This window comes from Trichosurus vulpecula, chromosome 3 (genome assembly GCF_011100635.1).
Source record: "Trichosurus vulpecula isolate mTriVul1 chromosome 3, mTriVul1.pri, whole genome shotgun sequence".
NCBI lineage: Eukaryota > Metazoa > Chordata > Mammalia > Diprotodontia > Phalangeridae > Trichosurus > Trichosurus vulpecula.
Genome location: NC_050575.1, coordinates 322442125 through 322460486, shown reverse-complemented (window position 1 = coordinate 322460486; position 18362 = coordinate 322442125). Strand labels below are relative to the sequence as shown.

Below are 18362 nucleotides of genomic sequence, written 5' to 3'. Positions count from 1 at the left end.
AGACCACTGCTCAAAGGCAAGGAGGCAAGAGACCTTCTGTCATGGACTGGCACAACTGGCAAGCCTGTGTGACCTGGACTGAGAGAGCATAAAGGTGAATAATAGGAAATAACACATCAGGCACGGTGGTGTTGTTCAGTTGTTTCAGTTGTGCCCGACTCTTCATGACCCCATGTGGGTCTTCTTGGCAAAGATGCTGGAGTGCTTTGCCATTTCCTTCTCTGGCTCATTTTACCGATGAGGAAACTGAGGCAAATAGGGTTAAGTGACTTACCCAGGGTCACAAAACTAGTAAGTGTCTGAGGTGGAGATGGCTTCAAGTGTTCAGATGTGGATTTTATATTTGATCCTAGAGGCAATGAAAAGCCACTGAAAATTTCTGCAGAGGGGAGATAACATGGTCTGATCTGTACTTTCAGAATGTCAGTTTGGCAGCTATATGGAACCTTCCTGATTCTGGAAGATATTTATCACTAAAATATTTTTATTCTTATAACAGATGTAAACAGTGTCTTTGAAAGAGGAAATCTTTCCAGTGGCAAAGTGACCCTTTCTTTTTCTTTTTTTAAATTGTTAAATATTTTATTTTGTTCCAATTACATGTAAAAATTTTTAACATTTGTTTTTTAAAATTTTGAGTTCCATACTCTCTACCTTCCTCCCTTCTTCCTAATTGAGAATTCAAGCAATTTAATATAGGTTAAATATGTGCAGTCATGCAAAATATATTTTCATGTTAGTCATGTTATGAAAGAAAACACAGACCAAACAAAACAAAACTGAGAAAAATAAAGTAAAATCAAAGTATGCTTCCATCTACATTCAGACTCCATCAGTTCTTTCTCAGGAAGTGACTCTTACACGTATGTTTGGGAGACCACAATTAAATCTAATAAGACATTATTTTAAACACAAAGAGATCACTCAACTGATGAAATGTAGATAGAGAGGCACTCCAAATAAAATTTACATGCACTCTTGGGAGATGTTATTGTTCAGTCTGTTCATGTCTGACTCTTTGTCGGTTTGGGGTTTTCTTGGCAAAGATACTGCAATGGTTTGCATTTTTTTCTCCAGTTCATTTTGTAGATGAAGAAGCTGAGGCAAACAGGATGACTTGCCCAGGGTCACACAGCTAGTAAGTATCTGAGGCTGGATTTGAACTCAGTTCTTCCTGATTCTAGGCCCAGGGTCCTATGCACTGGATAACCTAGCTTGACCTCTTGGGAGATAAGCCAAGATCCAACAAAGAAAAAGCCTCTTGGACACCCTAATATCCTGGAGGGAAAAACCCTTTGCAGACTTTAGAGATTCTGAAATGAGGGCAAAGAGAGCATCGCCCGGAATTTTCAGGCCATTCAAGTTTTTGTGTGGTGCCAAGCTTAATATGAGCCAGAGTGTGTTATGGCAGCCAAAAGATTAATGAAAACTTGGGCTACGTGAAGAGAGGCATGGCTTCCAGGAATAAGGAGGTGAAAGTACCTTTGTACTCTGTCCTAGTTAACACCTCTTTAGGAGTATTGTGCTTGGCTCTGGGTGCCTAGGTTTAAGGGTGCAAGCGATAAACTAAAGGCCATCTGAGAGGTCAGCTACGATGGCCAGAGGACTTAGGGCCATATCAGGTGAGGATGGGTTGAATGAAATAAGTATGTTTATCCTGGAGAAGAAGAGAAGACTCAAGAGGGATACAATGGCAGTCTTCAGAAGGTATCTGAAGAGTGGGAAGGAGAAGAGAATATGCACTTTTAGAGCCCTTACTATGTGCCATGGCTGAGTGCTTTACAAATATTGTTTCATTCCATCCTCAGATTGAAACCCTGCGATGCAGGCGCTGTTACTGTCCTTATCTTACAGTTGAGGAAACTGAGGCAAACAGAGATTAAGTAACTTGCCCAAGGTCCCATAACTAGTAAGTGCCTGAGGCTGAATCTGAATGTAGCTCTTCCTGACTGCAGGCCCAGTACTCCATCCAGTGTCTACTCAGATGCCCCAGCTAGGGCGGTCATGTAGATGAGGGATTCAATTTATTTTGTTTGACCCCAAAGGGAAAAACCAAGAACAAAGGGTGGATGTTGCGAAGTGGAAAATTTAGGCTTAATGTCAGGGAAAACTTCCTTGTAACCAGACTGTCCAAAAGTGGAAAGGGGTGCCCTGAGAGGTGGTGAGCTTCTCCCTCCCTGGAAGTTTTAAGAGAAGCATTTGCAAGAACACCGATCAGGTGTGTTATGGTGGGAAATCCTTTCAGGTGTGGATTGGAGCATATGCACTGTGGTTCCTTTCAACCCTCAAATTGTGGAATTCCGTGGTGCAATGACTTGTCTTTTTTATGGTAATTTTGGTAGGCCATACTTTGTTCTGAAATGTCTACAGTTGTTTTGTTGGATATTTTCTCCTGTGAGAAACTAATTCCATTTCCCAAGTGAAATCATGACAAAATCTGGGTTTCATGGAAAAATGGCGCCTTGTCTACCATAATCAGGGTTGTATAGCAGGTGTCTGGCTAATTTTAGTGATTTAGACTAGCGGGGTACACACAGTATGCATGGTGTCCATTGTGCCTATTGGAAGTCAAAAGTCGGCTTGTAGTTTCGTTGGAAGATACCAAACACTTTAGTTACCCTTTTCTCTTAGTATTTGCTTAGGAACATATGTTGTGGTTTATGCAAACACTACTAGTAAAATACAGTATGCTATTATTCACATTGCCCTTGTCTAAACAGATAATGCTTTTTTGCGTATCTATTTGATGGCAGACTTTTCTAAAGAAAAAAAGGAACCTAAGAAAAATAACATTAGGATTGGATCATGTGTGTGTGTGTGAAGCTATCCATCAATTGGGGAATGGCTGAACAAAGTATTGTACATGGATGTGATGGGATACTCTTGGGTGGTAAGAAATGATGAAGTGAACTTTCAGAGAAGCCAGGAAAGCCTCATATGAACTGATGCTGAGGGAACTGAGTATTACTAGAACAATTTATACTGTAATAATATTGTGAAAATTGTGAAAAACTTAAGAGCTCTGTTCAATGCAGCAAATGAACATGATTCCAGAGGACTGATGATGAAGAATCCTCTCGTTGCCAGAGATGCAAGAGACTAAATATGAGACACAAATTTTAGGATGTGGCCAATGTAGAAATTTGCTTGCTTGACTATGAATATTTTTTACAAGTGTGGGGAGATGAGAAGGAGAGAACATTTTTGTTCAGTCATTTTTCAATCACATCCAACTCTCTGTGACCTCATTTAGGGTTTTCTTGGCAGAGGTACTAGAGCGGTTTGCCATTCCTTCTCCAGCTCATTTTACAGATGAAGAAACTGAGGCAAATAGGGTTAAGTGACTTGCCCAGGGTCACACAGCTAGGAAGTGTTTGAGGCCAGATTTGAATTCAAGGAATCTTTCTGACTCCAGGCCCCGCACTCTATGCACTGTGCCACCTAGCTGTCCCAGGAGAGAAAACAAATGTTTGTTCATTGAAAAATTTTTTTTAATAAAAACAGTGATTGTGGCATTTTAGAATTAAGAGGTAGTCCAACCACCTCATTTTACAAGGGAGAAAAATGAAGTTTATAGTGATTGAAGTGACTTGCCCAAGGTCACACAGTTATCTGGAAGACAAGCATTCCTAATTTCTAGTCTGGTACTCTTTCTACTAAACCACATGGTTAAAATGGCAAAAACATAAATATCATCCAAACACACATGATCATTTTAAAAGCAAGAAAAATGTAGTTACATCACCTGCTTCATTAGGAGAATAACATGAAAGCAAGGACAAAAACACATGATCTTGTCTCCTTCCCCAGTTGCTGTTAATAAAAAAAGATGAGATGTTATAAATTTACTTGTAATACAGTCTGTATATTTCAGAATCAATTATTCCTGCCCCAACATACTTATAGTCTAGCACTGCATTAAACAATATTTTGTGCAATCTATTACTTAAAATGAATAATTAACACTTAAGTTATTCACATAAGGAAGTAAATTCTGATTGTAGCTAATCCCATAGAGCCACTGGTTTCTTTCGTTACAATATTTTAATAAATAGTTCTGCAGGAAATCATAGTCCTAGGGCATGGAGATGACAAACTGAACTAAGCGCAGCCTCTTTTGAAGTCAAGACTTCTGTACTTCAAGACTTTGTAGTAAAGGAATTCTCAGTGTAACCTGATCTATTAGGACCAGAATGCTGTGAGGATCAGCCAATTAGGATGAGCGCTTGGAATGCGCTATGAAGACGTAGTGTTCTGGGACACAACTTCCTTTTCTTCCTGGTCCAATCGACTGAGGGCTTTTTGGTGTTTGTTGTTGAGTATTTGGGAGTTTCCATGGTTTTTCTAGGAATGAGGGGGTTTGTAGTTGGGGAGTTGAAGGATGATTTTAATTTGATATCAAGGCAAAATAACTGTAAATAAAATTCTATTATGTTATCAGTCTAAATTAACAGAAGGTGAATCTGAGGACCAGAGGCATAGAGTGACTTGTTCCGGGCATACTGCTGTCTATCAGCTCAGGTCTTCTACAATTCAGCATAGTTCCCTTCTCATCCTTTTCACCAACAATATAAATGGAACACAATCAGGCACTTTTTTTTTATAAAGGGGAATGAGGGGTCACAGCAGATAGAGCTCAGGAACTGGGGTCAGGAAGACTTGAGTTCAAATCCAGCTTCAGATACTTGCTAGCTGTGTGACCCTGGGCAAGTCACTCAACCCTGTTTGCCTTGGTCTACTCATTTGAAAAATGGGGATAATAATAGCACTTATTTCCCAGGGTTGTTGTGAGAATCAAATGAGAAAATAATTGTAAATTGCTTAGCAGTGCCTGGCATATGGTAAAAGCGATATAAATGTGATGACGACGACAACAGTTACGTGGCCAGGTATTAGAAACTTTTTCAGTGTCACCTGATCTACAAAGCATCATTACTACTAGCCCTCCACTAGGACACAGAAATATGTTGATAAGGAGAAATATTCTGGGTGGTGTTTTACTTACAATGAGAATTTATAATCGATTTTATTTTCTCTACACTGAGAGACAGTGTTGCACAGTGGACAGAAAGCAGGATTCAGAGCCAAGAACTGGGTTCGTCTCCATTCTGACACATACGGACTGTGTAACCTGGTGCAGGTCACCTAAACCTTTCAGGAGCCTAGGCAGCTGTCTATGAGAAGATGCCAATCTGCTTTGGTGAGGGAATTTGCTTGTCTCTATGGGAGTTCCCCATATCCATATAATCATAGCTCTTATCCCTATCCCCATTATGGATGCATTAAAATACATCAGAAAACTCTTCCAATTTGTAAACAAATACATGTTTTGTAATAGATTAATCAGAACAACAAATGACCTAAATAGTCTAATTCGCTAGAAGAGATGGAAGGTGAAATAGGCCTTCATAGGCAAGAGGAACGGAAAGGCAGTCCTGGGAAAAAACAGGATAAACATTAAAAAAAAAAATCAGACCCGCAACTTTAAAACCAGTTTTGACTATTTTTTTTTACCAGTCTTATCTAATATTACCTGATTCCAATTCAGTTCAACCAAATCAACAAAAATTTATTAACTACCATAAGAATGCATAGTACTAGACGCTGAGAAGATCCAAAATTTAGATATTGCAATTTCTGCCCTTATGGAGTGTGTACTATCTGGGAACTATCACGACATAAACAATAACCACAATACAAGATTTCGCTTTGACCACCAGGAGGGGTGCTACTACCTAGCTACTTGACCCTACTTGTTGATGGCCAGAGGCTGCCCATCCCACACCTAATCGACCTAACCCTAGAGGGCAGAGGGAGTTAGGCAAGGTGGAAACAATAAGCTTGAGGGTTCAAGTGAGCTTGCCACCGCTCTCCTCCCTTCCCTCAAGTTTCACTCCTCATGTGGGCATCAGTCAATGTCTCGTGTGAGGCCTGCAGTTTGTGTGGACTTATCGAACCCAATCATGGTTTCCCATCCTTTTCCCTTCCTGCTTTCTCTATCGACCAACCCGAATCACACGGGCATGGAATCAACGACACAAGCTGAGGTTAACTGTGTGTACTTCCTTCCTGCATTTACTCCCATCCTACCCACTTTCCAATCCTTTGCAATTTGGCTTCCAACCTCATCATTCTACTGGACCTGCTCTCTCTAAAATGACCGGCGATCTCTTAATTGCCAAATCCAATGACCCTTTCTACAATCTCTGTGCCATTTGACACTGCTGACCACTTCTCCCGGATGCTGGCCCCTTTGGGTTTTTGTGACACTTCTCTATTTTTGTTCTCTTCCTGCCTGCCTACTCCTTTCATAACTTAACTACCCCAAACACTCCCACACTCAATCTGGGGAAGGGGGGTAGTGACCTATTATATAGTCACAACTCACACTGCTCTCTTCTAATCTGAATTCTTATGTATGTCTAGCAATTAAGACTAACCCAGAAAAAAAACAAAACCTCCCTCCCTAATTAGACTGAGAACTCTTTTAGGTCTGGAAATAAATCCTGCATTTTGTACCTCATGACATCTAGCACAGTGCTTGGTGCTCATTTAACACTTTTCAGGACCACGGCGCTTGAGCGTCCTTTACTGAATGAGCAGAATGGCAGATGAGAGCTCCTGTGACTTCCAAGTCGGCTTTCCAGAAGCCTGACCTTAACGAGGCAGCTAGATCCTGTCAGTGGCCTGGGAGTCAGGTGATCTAGATTCTATTTGTGATTTTGCTACCACCTGACTATGTGACCCCAAGGGCAAGACCCAATCCTTTACAGCTAGAAAAAGGTGCTGGACTAGGTGACCTCTAAGAACTCTTTCCTGCCTGATATATTCTGTGGACCTCTAAGTTCAGAGGTGAATGTAAATACAGGTGTTATGATGCAGAGGTCCACCATACCTCAGGGATGGAAAGGGAAGACTGAACAAGGCCTCTAAAAACAGGCTAAAGAGTCAGCTTGGCCCCAAGGGGTTTCTTGGAAGCTCATCAGTTCTGTTTAATGGGAGATAACTGAACAAAGGCTACATAAAGAATGGCACTGATGTAAAACACTCCCTGAAGGGAGGTCTGCTGAGGTTCAACAGGCAAGCTTAGATGGCAAAATTATCTGGATAAACCAGACATCCAGGGCTAATGTACTTATTCAATTTAACTATCTCTGAACGTGACATATCCAGTCTATTAAAGACAAGCCAAGTAGCAGTTTCACTGACAGTCAAATAAATATAGAACTGAGAAAGCAACTTGTTTCCAGCTCCAGAATAAAACCACAGTGACACAAGGGCCACCCAGGAAAGACAGCTGAGAAGTCAGTGGCATTTACATTCTGGACTTCCAAACCAGAGTATCCCCTTAACCCATATTAACTGTAAGGTAAAGAAATATTCATGCCTCATGCCAAAATGACTCTTTTCTTTTATGGAATATTTTATAAATTAAGGGCCTCTCAGTGTTTGATTTAATCAATTCGCCCATCACTGCCAGATGAATCATCCTAAAACACAGCTGTCACTCAAAAACCACTAATGGCTCCCCACTGCCTGCAGAACAAAGCCCCAACTCGTTCGTCTGGAATTAAAGGCTCTCGAAAATCTGGCCCCAACCTATTTCCTAATTTTATCTCCTTTTACTCTGTTACACAGGCTGATCTTATCATTTTAATATGCCTATCACTCTCCTGCCTTTGTTCTTATCCTATCCCTGTCACAACTGTCCTAATGCCTTCCACCTATGAAAATGCTAGCTTACCATGAGCTGCCTATTGTGGTTGTGGCTTGAACACATGGCTTTGATCACTTAAAACTGCCCCAAGACTTCTGGACACCCCATGTATATGTGTGAAAAGCTGTGTGGACTTTATTGCATTTGATCGTCTCCACATCTCTGCAGGGCTTTGGGCCATTATCTTCCCCATTTTACATATGAGGAAACCAAGGCTCCAAGAGGTGAAGTATACTTTCTCTGGAGGTGTTCCTGCTGATCTCCCAAGTCCAGCGTTCTATCCACTTATCCCTATGAGGGCCTTGTTGGAAAGAGTGCTGGATCTGGATATCTAGGGTCAAATCCCACTAGCCATACTGAGCAATCCCTTAGCTTCTCTAAGCCTCAGTTTCCTCATGTCTAAAATGCAGCGGACACCTCACAGGGTGGTCGTGAGAACCAAATGAGGTGATACATGTATAAAACACAAGGCAGAGCTTAAAGCTCTGTAGACATGTGTGTGTGTGTTGGCTGCCGCTGCTCCTGCTAGTCCTTATTCAAGGTTTATTCCTTCTTCTTAAACCCCTGCCTGACGACCCCCCAGGAAGACATCTTTCCTTCCTTAACATCAATATTCTTTACTATCCATCCAGCCTATTTGGTCCTCATCAATAATGATAAAATAAGTCTTGCCTTATTGATGTGTATATTTCCTATTTCCTCAAGCCAACAGCAAATTCTGGGGCTGCATCTGATACTGCCTTGTATTCCCACAGAATCAATAATTACTTGTTGAACAATATATATATCTGTGGATGAAGCTGAGTGGTGATCACAAAAGACAATAAATAGTTCTGTTTCCTTTAAGTTCCATTACTGAAAAGGAAAAGCCAGAGGAGTAAGTTTTTTTTTTCTTTTTGGATGAAACAATTTGAAGGCCTTGGTGAGCAGGGGGAGGGGAAGAGGAGTAAGTAGAACAGAAAGTTAGGATTCCATATACCTGGATCTCTTCATAGCAACAATGTGGATTTTGTTCTATTCAAAACTCTGAGAGTTACTCTGAATAACTCAAAATACATACTTTACATATATGTAAGCAGGGCTTGAGGGGCTAGCAAGACATTCCAGAAAGGACTATTTTTGGATAAGAGGATAACAATAAAAATGTGTATCACTATATGTCAATTAGTTCTCCTTAAGAGCATCAACAGTAGCCTCTGCTATTATAGGGTACAGCCAGAAAAGATTAAGAGGAAGCTATTATAGGAAAAGAAAGTTTTCTAACTTCTTTCAGAAACCATGGTGTGCTATTGAATGTTATATGGTATCTAGTAATCATGAATGGAATTTTAAATAAGATTGGCATTTACAACTGTAGCCAAAAGGTACAAATACTTGAGGACTGAATTGATATTTAAAAAATTATGGAATAGGGGTAGGCACTCCCAGTTCTTTGGGTATTTACTGGGAAAGACCACAATTGGTGGTGGGAAACAGGGTGGCAATCACATTTTAATTAAACACAGAGAGTATGAAGACAAAAAGCCTGTAAAGGCAGAGACAAGCAGTGAAAAAGGTACAGAGGCTGATGGCATGGCTCAGAGATGAGGGAAGGGGATGGTGAAGGAAGGCAGTGTGAGGAAGAAGGTGGGTGGGTAAAGTACAGACTGCCACTCACATGACCACGGCTTAGTACTGGGAGCACCAGGCAGTATGGACCTGATAGAAATGGGAGCATGTTCAGGGGACAGGCGTTTGAAGTGTCATTTTTACAGATTTTTGGGGACACTGACCAACTCCTTCCTATCTGTGCCATCTTGGGGTTAGATCATTAACATATCCAAAACATCTCAAAGTTATTGGTAAAACTTCAAGGTTTCCAGCATCTTTCTGATTTTCTGTGGGTCTGGAATTTGATTAAAATTTACATATTGCAGGACCAAACCCTTGATAGCAGCACCAAGAAGGCTTATGCTGATTCAGCACGCTACCATGATGGGAATTTTGGTCACCGTGTGATACAATTTGTACATTACACTCCTTTGATATTTGGAACAGTTTGTACATAACTTCCAGGTTACCCTTTGAAATCTAATCTCCTACTATTGCTCCTTTGTATTGGCTGCTTATAAACTTATTATACTGACAGGGTGGGAGTCAGGGACGGAGGGAGGTAGCCGGGGGACCAGAACAAGATGCAATTTTAATGCAGGGACACTCATTTATATCTGACCTACCAAGCCAAATCAAGATCATTCTTAGCATGACTTGAAGTTATTAACTTTCAATGAGTATCCCGTGGATAGCGGAATGTTAAATGAATAAAAAAAGTCATACTGATACATCTGGCTAGAAGAGCCACAACTTGTACAAGAAAAAGACCAACAAGGTAATCCACAGTCATTCATATGAGAGTATTCAGATAGAAGCAGTGGTGGTGGTGCTGGTAGTAGTAGTTGTCAGGAGGCAGCTAAAGCCTTTGAATCCTAAGCATCAGCGGCTCAGAGCATACAGCCTTGGACCTAGAGTTAAAAAGACCTGAGCTCAGATCAGCCCTCAGATGCAGACCAGCTGCATGACCCCAAGCACCTCACTTAACCTCCATCTCAGTTTTCTCATCTATAAAATGGGGATAATAAAACCCCCTTCTCCCAGGGGTGTTGGGAAGATCAAGTGAGATATTAAGTCCTTGTCATTGTGGCTGTTTAGCTGTGCCCAATGCTTCCAGACCCCACAGACCGCAGCACACCAGGCCCTTCTGTCCTCTATTACCTCTCAAGTCTGTCCAAGCTCATGCTCGTTGTTGCTATGACACCATGTCTCCATCTCATCCTCCACTGTACCCTTCTCCTTCTGCCTTCAAACTTTCCCAACATCCGGGGTTTTTCCGGTGAATCCTGCCTTCTCATGTGGCCAAAATATTTCAGCATCAGCATGTGACTTTCCAGTGAATAGCCTGAATTAAACAACTGACTAATTTGACCTCCTTGCCACCCAATGGACTCTCAAAAGTCTTCTCTGGCACCACAATTCAAAGGCATTGACTCTGCAGCACTCAGCTTTCCTGCCAGTCCGACTCTCACAACTATACATCACTACTGGAAAACCACAGCTTGGACTGTATAGACCGTTGCCAGGGAGGTGATGTCTCTGCTTTATAGTGTGCTGTCCGGATTTGCCACCGCTTTCCTTAGCAAACCCTAAAGTGCCATGACTAGTAGTAGTAGCAGCAGCAGCAGTAGTAGTAGTAGTAAAAACTAATTCAACTAATAGGAATGAAAAGAAAATTCAGGATGAGAGAGAGAAGAGAGGGGAGAAGAAAGACAGAGAAAGGGGGACCTGGGAAGGCACACTAGGGGGTGAAGTACCTGGAGCCATGAAAACTCATCTTCCTGAGTTCAAATCTGGTCTCAGACACTTACTAGCTGTGTGACCCTGGGCAAGTCACTTCACCCTGTTTGCTTCAGTTCCCTTATCTCTCAAATGAGCTGGAGAAGGAAATGGCAAACTGGGCCAGTATCTTTGCCAAGAAAACCTCCAATGGGTGAAGAGTTGGACAAGACTGAAATGACTGAACAAAAACTGATGAAATGCCAGAGGTCGAAGTCCTGTATTTAAGATCAGGCAATATGCTTTGGGCTGGGTATTTAATTCCATTAAGAATGGAATGTTTGTTCATTATCTGAGTAAATGAATGAATGAATGGATGGATGGATGGATGAAAAAGCACTCATTAAGGTCTTGTTATGTGCAAACACTGATGCTGGACCAGGATGGTTTAATTAGGGTTGCTCTCTTAGCTCTTCCCCAACAGCCATGCCAACTAGTCTTTCCTCTAGCCCTCCTTCTCTTATTCTCCTTTCACTAGTAAGGGAAAGCTCTCCTTTCTCTTTCTATTCGCTCTCTAGCTTTTTTCTTTTTCTCATTCTTAGGACCAGTGAAGGAACTATTGCTATTCCCTTCAGACACAGCTATCCAGACTAAGACTTTAAACAAGACCCAGTGTCCACATTCACATCAGGACTCATTCAAGACAAAGAAGCATTTAGGAACGAGAAAACAGGTGAAAAAACTAATAATATGAAAAGGGGATGCATAATACCCACATTAGTCCTCTTCCCTCAGAAATGACTTTGCATCTATTTAATATATATATTTTGGATCTTATCTTTTGTGTATGTTGATTTCTCCCAATGGAATGTAAATTCCTCAGAGGCGAATACTGTTGGGTTTTTTCCCTTTATATCTTCAGCATCTTAGCACAGTACCTGGCACACAGTAAATGCAAACTGAATGAATGATACTCATGCATTTACTCTCAAAATATAATGCAACTTGTGCTTTTTTTTTTAAATAAGCTTTTTCTCCTGTTAACTGGGTACTGCACTTCTGTTGTTAGTTAATTCAATTAACATTTCCTGGATTTCATTGACCCCATTTTTTCTTCCATTTTCTCAGCTGCAAATATGAAATAAATCTGAAAACACCTTCTTGTCACAGAGGCACTACATGCCCACCTTTGGAACACTCCCCACAGTAACACACATGTCACCAGTGACACACAAGCCTTATATTCTACCACACCAGCCTTGATCACTGCCTTATAATCATCTAAGATTCTGCAACTATATTCTGTTCCCTGCATTTTCACCACCATGTCATGGTTCCTACCTCGTGGCTTCTCTTGATGGCGAAGTCTGCTAATATTTTAATTGTGAATTCAAAAAAGGAACCAGTCATATTTTAAATGATATTTTCTCTTGGATATTCATTTTTAAAATCCTACATTTTGGGTTGATGTGCAGAGGTTAACCCAGGATAATTATTCTTAAAAGAAAAATAGCATTATCAATCAATCAATATTTACTAAGACCCTGCGCTCTGGAGGGCAGTGTGCTAAGTGCTGCGGATGCAAAAAAGGCAAAAGGCAGTCCCTGCCCTCAAGGAGTTTACAATCTAATGGGTTTATAGCATTAGTTTAACATGTTACAGCATCTGAAAAGTCAGGTAGGTAAAGGAGAGTGCTGACTGAACTGGGAAAAGGAAGGACTGAGTTCTGGTTCCAACCCAGTCACTTGCCTACCACAGTAGGGCACAGACAAATCAATCTGAGGTCTCTGTGCACTGTCCCTGAAAGAGAGAATAGAATCATTTGTCTTCTATTCCACAAGCGTGTTTGCTGTGAAAATAAAACTATATAAAAAATGAAACCCACCCCAAGAACTTTACTAGGCCCTTCGATGCTCTATAAATATAAAAATCACAGTGATGAAACAGGAACCAGTTCTCACCCTATTAATATTCCTCAAATACAGTGCTTCAGAAAGATAAGTGGAAGTAATTAGGAAGGGCTTAGAACACACAAAACCAGACTGTTAGGAGTGCACAAGTCCCTCCTTGATAGAAAGGGGATTACTGTCTACTTGCTCCAAGAGTACATGCACTTTTCAGGTTTGGAGATTTTCAAAAGCCTATTAAAGATGGAAAATAACAAACATTTAAAATCATCTGCCAGTTTCTCATTGTAGAATAGTCAAAATCCCATTGGTGTTTATTCAACTTTTCTCCTAGGCTAACTAGGTTGGAGAAAAAAAGAGCATATATTTATTAATCGTTTCCTTATGGTCACAAACCCTCCCTTTAAGGTTCTTTCTCTCAAAGAAATCATAGAGGAGAAATATTTAGTGGCAAAAAGAAAGGTCATTAAGTGCCCAACAGGTTCAGAGTGCTAGGCAATGGGAGAGAGAAAAGACTGAGTAAGATAGGATCCCTCACCTGATTGAGGCTTCCAGCCAACTACTAAAGACTGTAAAACGAGATCCCTCAGATCTCTTCAGAATTACTCAAAGGTGTATACATTGTTTTTAACTAATTGTTCATTGGCTTAAAAACTTCATTAAAACTTTTGGGACACCCTATATAGATAGAATAAGCTTCTCTTTTTTCCTGAGTACATTAAAGCAAACTTTCTTGTAACAATTCTTTCCTGTTGTTGCAAAGCAATAGGGGTTGAGTAACTTGCCCGGGGTCATACAGCTAATAAGTGTCAAGTATCTGAGGTCGAATTTGAATTTAGTCCTCCTGACTCTGGGGCTGGTGCTCCGTCCACTGCGCCACCTAGCTGCCTCACTTTTAAAATAATTCTTGAATGCCTTAAAATCTCTGGGTTATTAAGGTGCCTAAGGAAGTAGTTTTATGAAAATCTGTTCCTAGGGACTTATATTTATTCGTTATATTTTCATTTTGGTCAAATTAGTCATGTTAATTCACAGAATAAAAGTAGAAGTACTTGTTTTTCATAGATTAATGAAGCTATTTTTCTGATTTAGTTACTTGAATACTTAAAAAGTCTCTTTGTAATCAAAATTAACTTTATGTTTCAGTACCTCAAAAGTGAATTACTTTTAAAACTTCTAACTTGGTCTTTGTTAGAAATCATTGTACAATGTTGAAGAGAATGTACATGTGTGTGTGCCTACATATGGTATATTTTTAAGTATCTCCCAAAACTGCATTTAACTGTTGACATATAAGATTAAGAAGCTCTCTACACCAAGGAAAAACAAAGTTTGAAGTTTGAATGCTCATTAAAAAAAGACTGTAGAATGAAATGAAAAGTTCCCCTTTATAGCAGTACTTCAGGGCTACAATTCTATTATCCTTTTGGCTGAAACACAGGATTTGAGATAATAGGATTTTAGGGTTGGAAAGGGCCCTAAAGGTCTATCACATTAAAAAGAAAAGAAAAAAGAACAGGACTGAAAGAGAAAATAGAAACAAACTTTAAATTAGTTGAGGTTATCGGTTCAGAAGCGATTTCTTTTACACAGAGACTTTCCTCTACTGGAATTGGCCTCAAAAATCATCTATATCCAGGCCCCTCCTTTTAGAGATGGAGATTGAAAGTCAGAAGTGGCATGGTTTTCCTGTAGGTCATACAGCAAATTCAATGACAAGAGCGGACCTAGAATCAATGTATACTAACTTTCCACTACATCGTGGTATAACCCTTAGAAAGAAAAACGGAAATGACAATGAGAAAAGGAGTTTGTTTTGCTTGATTTAAAAATAAAGCAATATATATTTATTTGGGCATTTTAAAGAAAAAGAACAATTGAATTTCAGACCAGGTAGAAAACAATCTCCTCATTTTACAGACAATGGAACAAGGATCCAGACAGTCAAGTTAAATATAGACTTGTCCAAACTCAGAAAATGACAAAGACAAGAGTAGAAACCAAATCTCCTGAATGATGGAAATAAAGGAAGAATGATAGGGCAAAGATGGATAGGACAAGAATGGACAAGAGAAACACACAGAAAAAAAATAAAATGGTAGTAATATTGTTATTCCATGCAAAATTAGGCAAAGTTTAGTGTAACATTTTGAAGGTGTCTTCAGTTTAGGGACTGTTCTAGCACAAGAACAGCCTTAATATCAGTACAACTCACTTGGGAAGCTGGAGGAGTTGTCCAAGTGAACGTGGACATGGTGAGCAGGGCGCTCACCCATCAGAGGCACAGAATGGGGGAGAGGAAGGGAAGGTTTTCTGGAGGACCTGGGCAGTTGCTCTGGAAGGAGTCAGCTTTAAGGGGTTCTAGGGGACCTCTCTTAATATTAGGCAGGTGGGTGGGCATTCACAAACCTGGATGAAGACTCCCAGAGGGAGTTAAGGAAAACCTAAAAATCTTGTACTTATTTTAAAATATTTGTCCATTCTTATATTGAGACATGTCGTCTCTTCCAATAGAATCCAAGCTTCTTATGGACAAAGACGGTTTCATCCTTGCCTTGTATCATTATTAGAATGCCTGGCACATAAAAGTACTTAATAAATGACTACTGATTGATTTTCTCACTATAATGGTGACTGGATATCATCATCATCATCATTATATTAAACTCTTTGGGTCCTTGTGCTTATTAAGCCCTAGAGATATTCTTTATACATTAACCATTTTCATCTCATTCACACAGTGATGTTCTTTGATTTTAATTTCTGTATATATTTACGTACCTGCTGCTGCCCCAACCTAAAGTTAAGAGAAAGAAAATTAAATTATTTTTTGATCAAGCAGCAAACTATTTTTAACAATTTCACTGTAGTAAAATTATTAAGTTTAAGAAGTCTGTCACCAAGAGCACATTCAGACAATATTTTAAAACAAAATCCTAGATGTTGAAAAGTCAGCATAAAAACAAACCAATGAAACAGAATAAAAGGCATGTTGTATACTGATACTTTTCCATATTTTTGAAACAGTGTTTACTCCCTGTGTAAAAAAATTGAAATTTAGAGACAATGACTTTTTTTTTTAAAAAAAGCTATTCTTTTAATTATGATTTCTTAAACTGTCTAAAAGAATATTTGCTTTGGAAAATGTAACTATTAGTTGTTTTTTTTCTCCCCTTTAGTTTTATAAACCAGCTTGAGCCCCCATCATCTGAAAAAGAACAAAAACCTGGATTAGCCAATCAGGAAAAAAAGACATTTTGACCCACTCTGAGTTAATATACCATAATCCCTCTGAGTGAACCCAAAATGCTCCTTGCTGTGTCAGCAAGATGAAGCTGACCAGGAAGATTCTTCTGTTTATGGCTGATAAAGACCAGGTGCCTTGAACCAGACACTACTATCTTGATTAAGGATACTTCTCTTATCTTGATGTTTCATAGATACTATCCTGTTATGACATTCCTGTTTTATGACATTTCCATGTTTATGGCTGACAGATATGGAAACTATAAATTTGGCTAACACAGGTATACTGAGTCAGGAAGGGAAAGGGGGGAGGGGGCACTTCTTTGCTCTATGGGTATATAGTCTCCCTTCAACTGCCCTTTCTTTGAGCTCATTTTCCAATGAATTCCCATGAATCCATATGCATGTTTGTCTACTTTGAGAGAAATAAACATGTGCATACAGCCTAATTTTGTTTGTCTTTCTTAGAAGGAACTCTGTAAGGGTGAGTTTTTTGGATTCCCATTTTCCAACATTACATATGACTGATTGCCTTAAAACTTCAAAAAGCATACCAGTTTTAGGATGAAGAAACCGCTTGGAAGAATAGAGTTAAGGTGCTTCTCTTAAAACCAGATGAAAGTCAAAGACTGCTAAAGAAGTTACATCAGGTTCGAAGGGAAAGCAGGCATTTGCAGATGACATAAGACAGCCTAGGAAATACAGGCCTTTACCAAGTAGATCAATGGGGATTTCTGCCAGAGTAGATATGAAGTATGAAGATTCAGCTGAGGGGCCAAAAACATTGAATTCTTAAAGTTTCTACTAAATTTAGAAGCATGAGCTCATTACTTTTAAAAAATTCTCATGTCTTTGCAACCTAGAATGAAGAATAATCTGTGTTGTTAATATGTTGCTGAATCTCTTTAAAAAAGGCATAAGGAAGAAATGCCATTTGCATACTTTTATCTTTACTAAAGCAATTCCATGCATATTAAGACATTAATTGAAATACTGTTGCTTGACAATCGTGACAACAATGTAGGCAGAAGAAAAAGTGATATAAGAAACTATGAAAATAAGCTAGGACTTTTTGGGGGGAAGAAGTTTCCCCTCCAGGAAAAGCCTGATCCTAGTTTTCTTCCTTGGGTATTTCATAAGGAAAATACGTAGAGCATAAAACCAAGAACTAGCTGGGAGTCTGAACCAGGTTCAAGATTCAGGTTGGCTACCGCAAGCTCTGGAATTTTGGGGAAATCCCTTAAACACATCAGCATTAGTTAACCTTGTTTCTAAATGGATCACTGGACCAGATGGTGGATGTCTCAAAAGTTTGCTCTCACTCAGAAGTTCTAAGACTCTATCAAAAAATTTTTTACGACCTGTGATTCCACTGCTATGGGGAACTCCCAGTGAAGAAACTTCCTTCATCGAGAAACATAAACAATTTGCAATTTGAAGTCTTCGAGAGTTGCAGGGGCAAAAAGGGTTTGAGTGATTTTAGGCTTAAACGCGTCAGATTTAGGACTCTGACTCAGGTGTGTACTTGACTCCACAGCCAAGTTAAATTGTTAAATTCTGGGTGTGAATATTTACACCTTGAAGGTTGGCTGGCATATGCAATAGATTAGGGCCTGATTTAGCATGTTGATTGTCTAGATTTAAGGAAAAAAAAAACCCAGAGGGCAGAAGGGTCACATAAGTAATTCAATGATTTAAGTGTGGAAAGCATTCATTAAGTATCATTACATACAAAAGATTGAGGGTAATCAAAAAAAAAGAAAGTGCATAATTCTTGCTCAGAAAAAGCTGATAGTTGAGTGGTGGGAATTACAATATGATCCTCCTGTCCCTTTCAGCCTTTGGGTAGTCAAGGCCTAGTTACTGACAAGTTAATGTAGTTAACTGAAGTGGAAAGAAAATACAAGGTTGAAGAAGACTAGCACTTCTGGGTTTCTGGCTAATTCTGGCTCCTGCTAATAATCTATAGCAGGTTTCCTACTATTGTAAATGGTGGCTGTTCAGAGAAAGCATAAAGATAGATAAAGGAGACACTACAAAAAATGCAATCAAGGAACCAAGCTGGGTTCTGCTGGGCACATGCAGATCAGGATTTATTCTTAAAATTACAATACTTTTTATTAACTTGCCTTACATAGTAGGACTTCTGAGAAGAACAAACATTAGCATGCTTAGCAGCACTG

General features: G+C 39.6%; 1 protein-coding gene across 1 annotated transcript in view; it reads right to left on the bottom strand.

Moving 5' to 3' along the window:
* The window catches only part of LOC118841128 (N(4)-(Beta-N-acetylglucosaminyl)-L-asparaginase-like), a 73389-nt gene that overhangs the window by 5562 nt on the left and 49465 nt on the right, over positions 1-18362 (bottom strand). The window contains exons 7-8 of the mRNA XM_036748530.1: positions 15715-15730; positions 3746-3813 (exon numbers count right to left, since the gene is read on the bottom strand). Coding sequence (XP_036604425.1) covers positions 3746-3813; positions 15715-15730 — 84 coding nt within the window. The remainder of the gene's footprint in view (positions 1-3745; positions 3814-15714; positions 15731-18362) is intronic.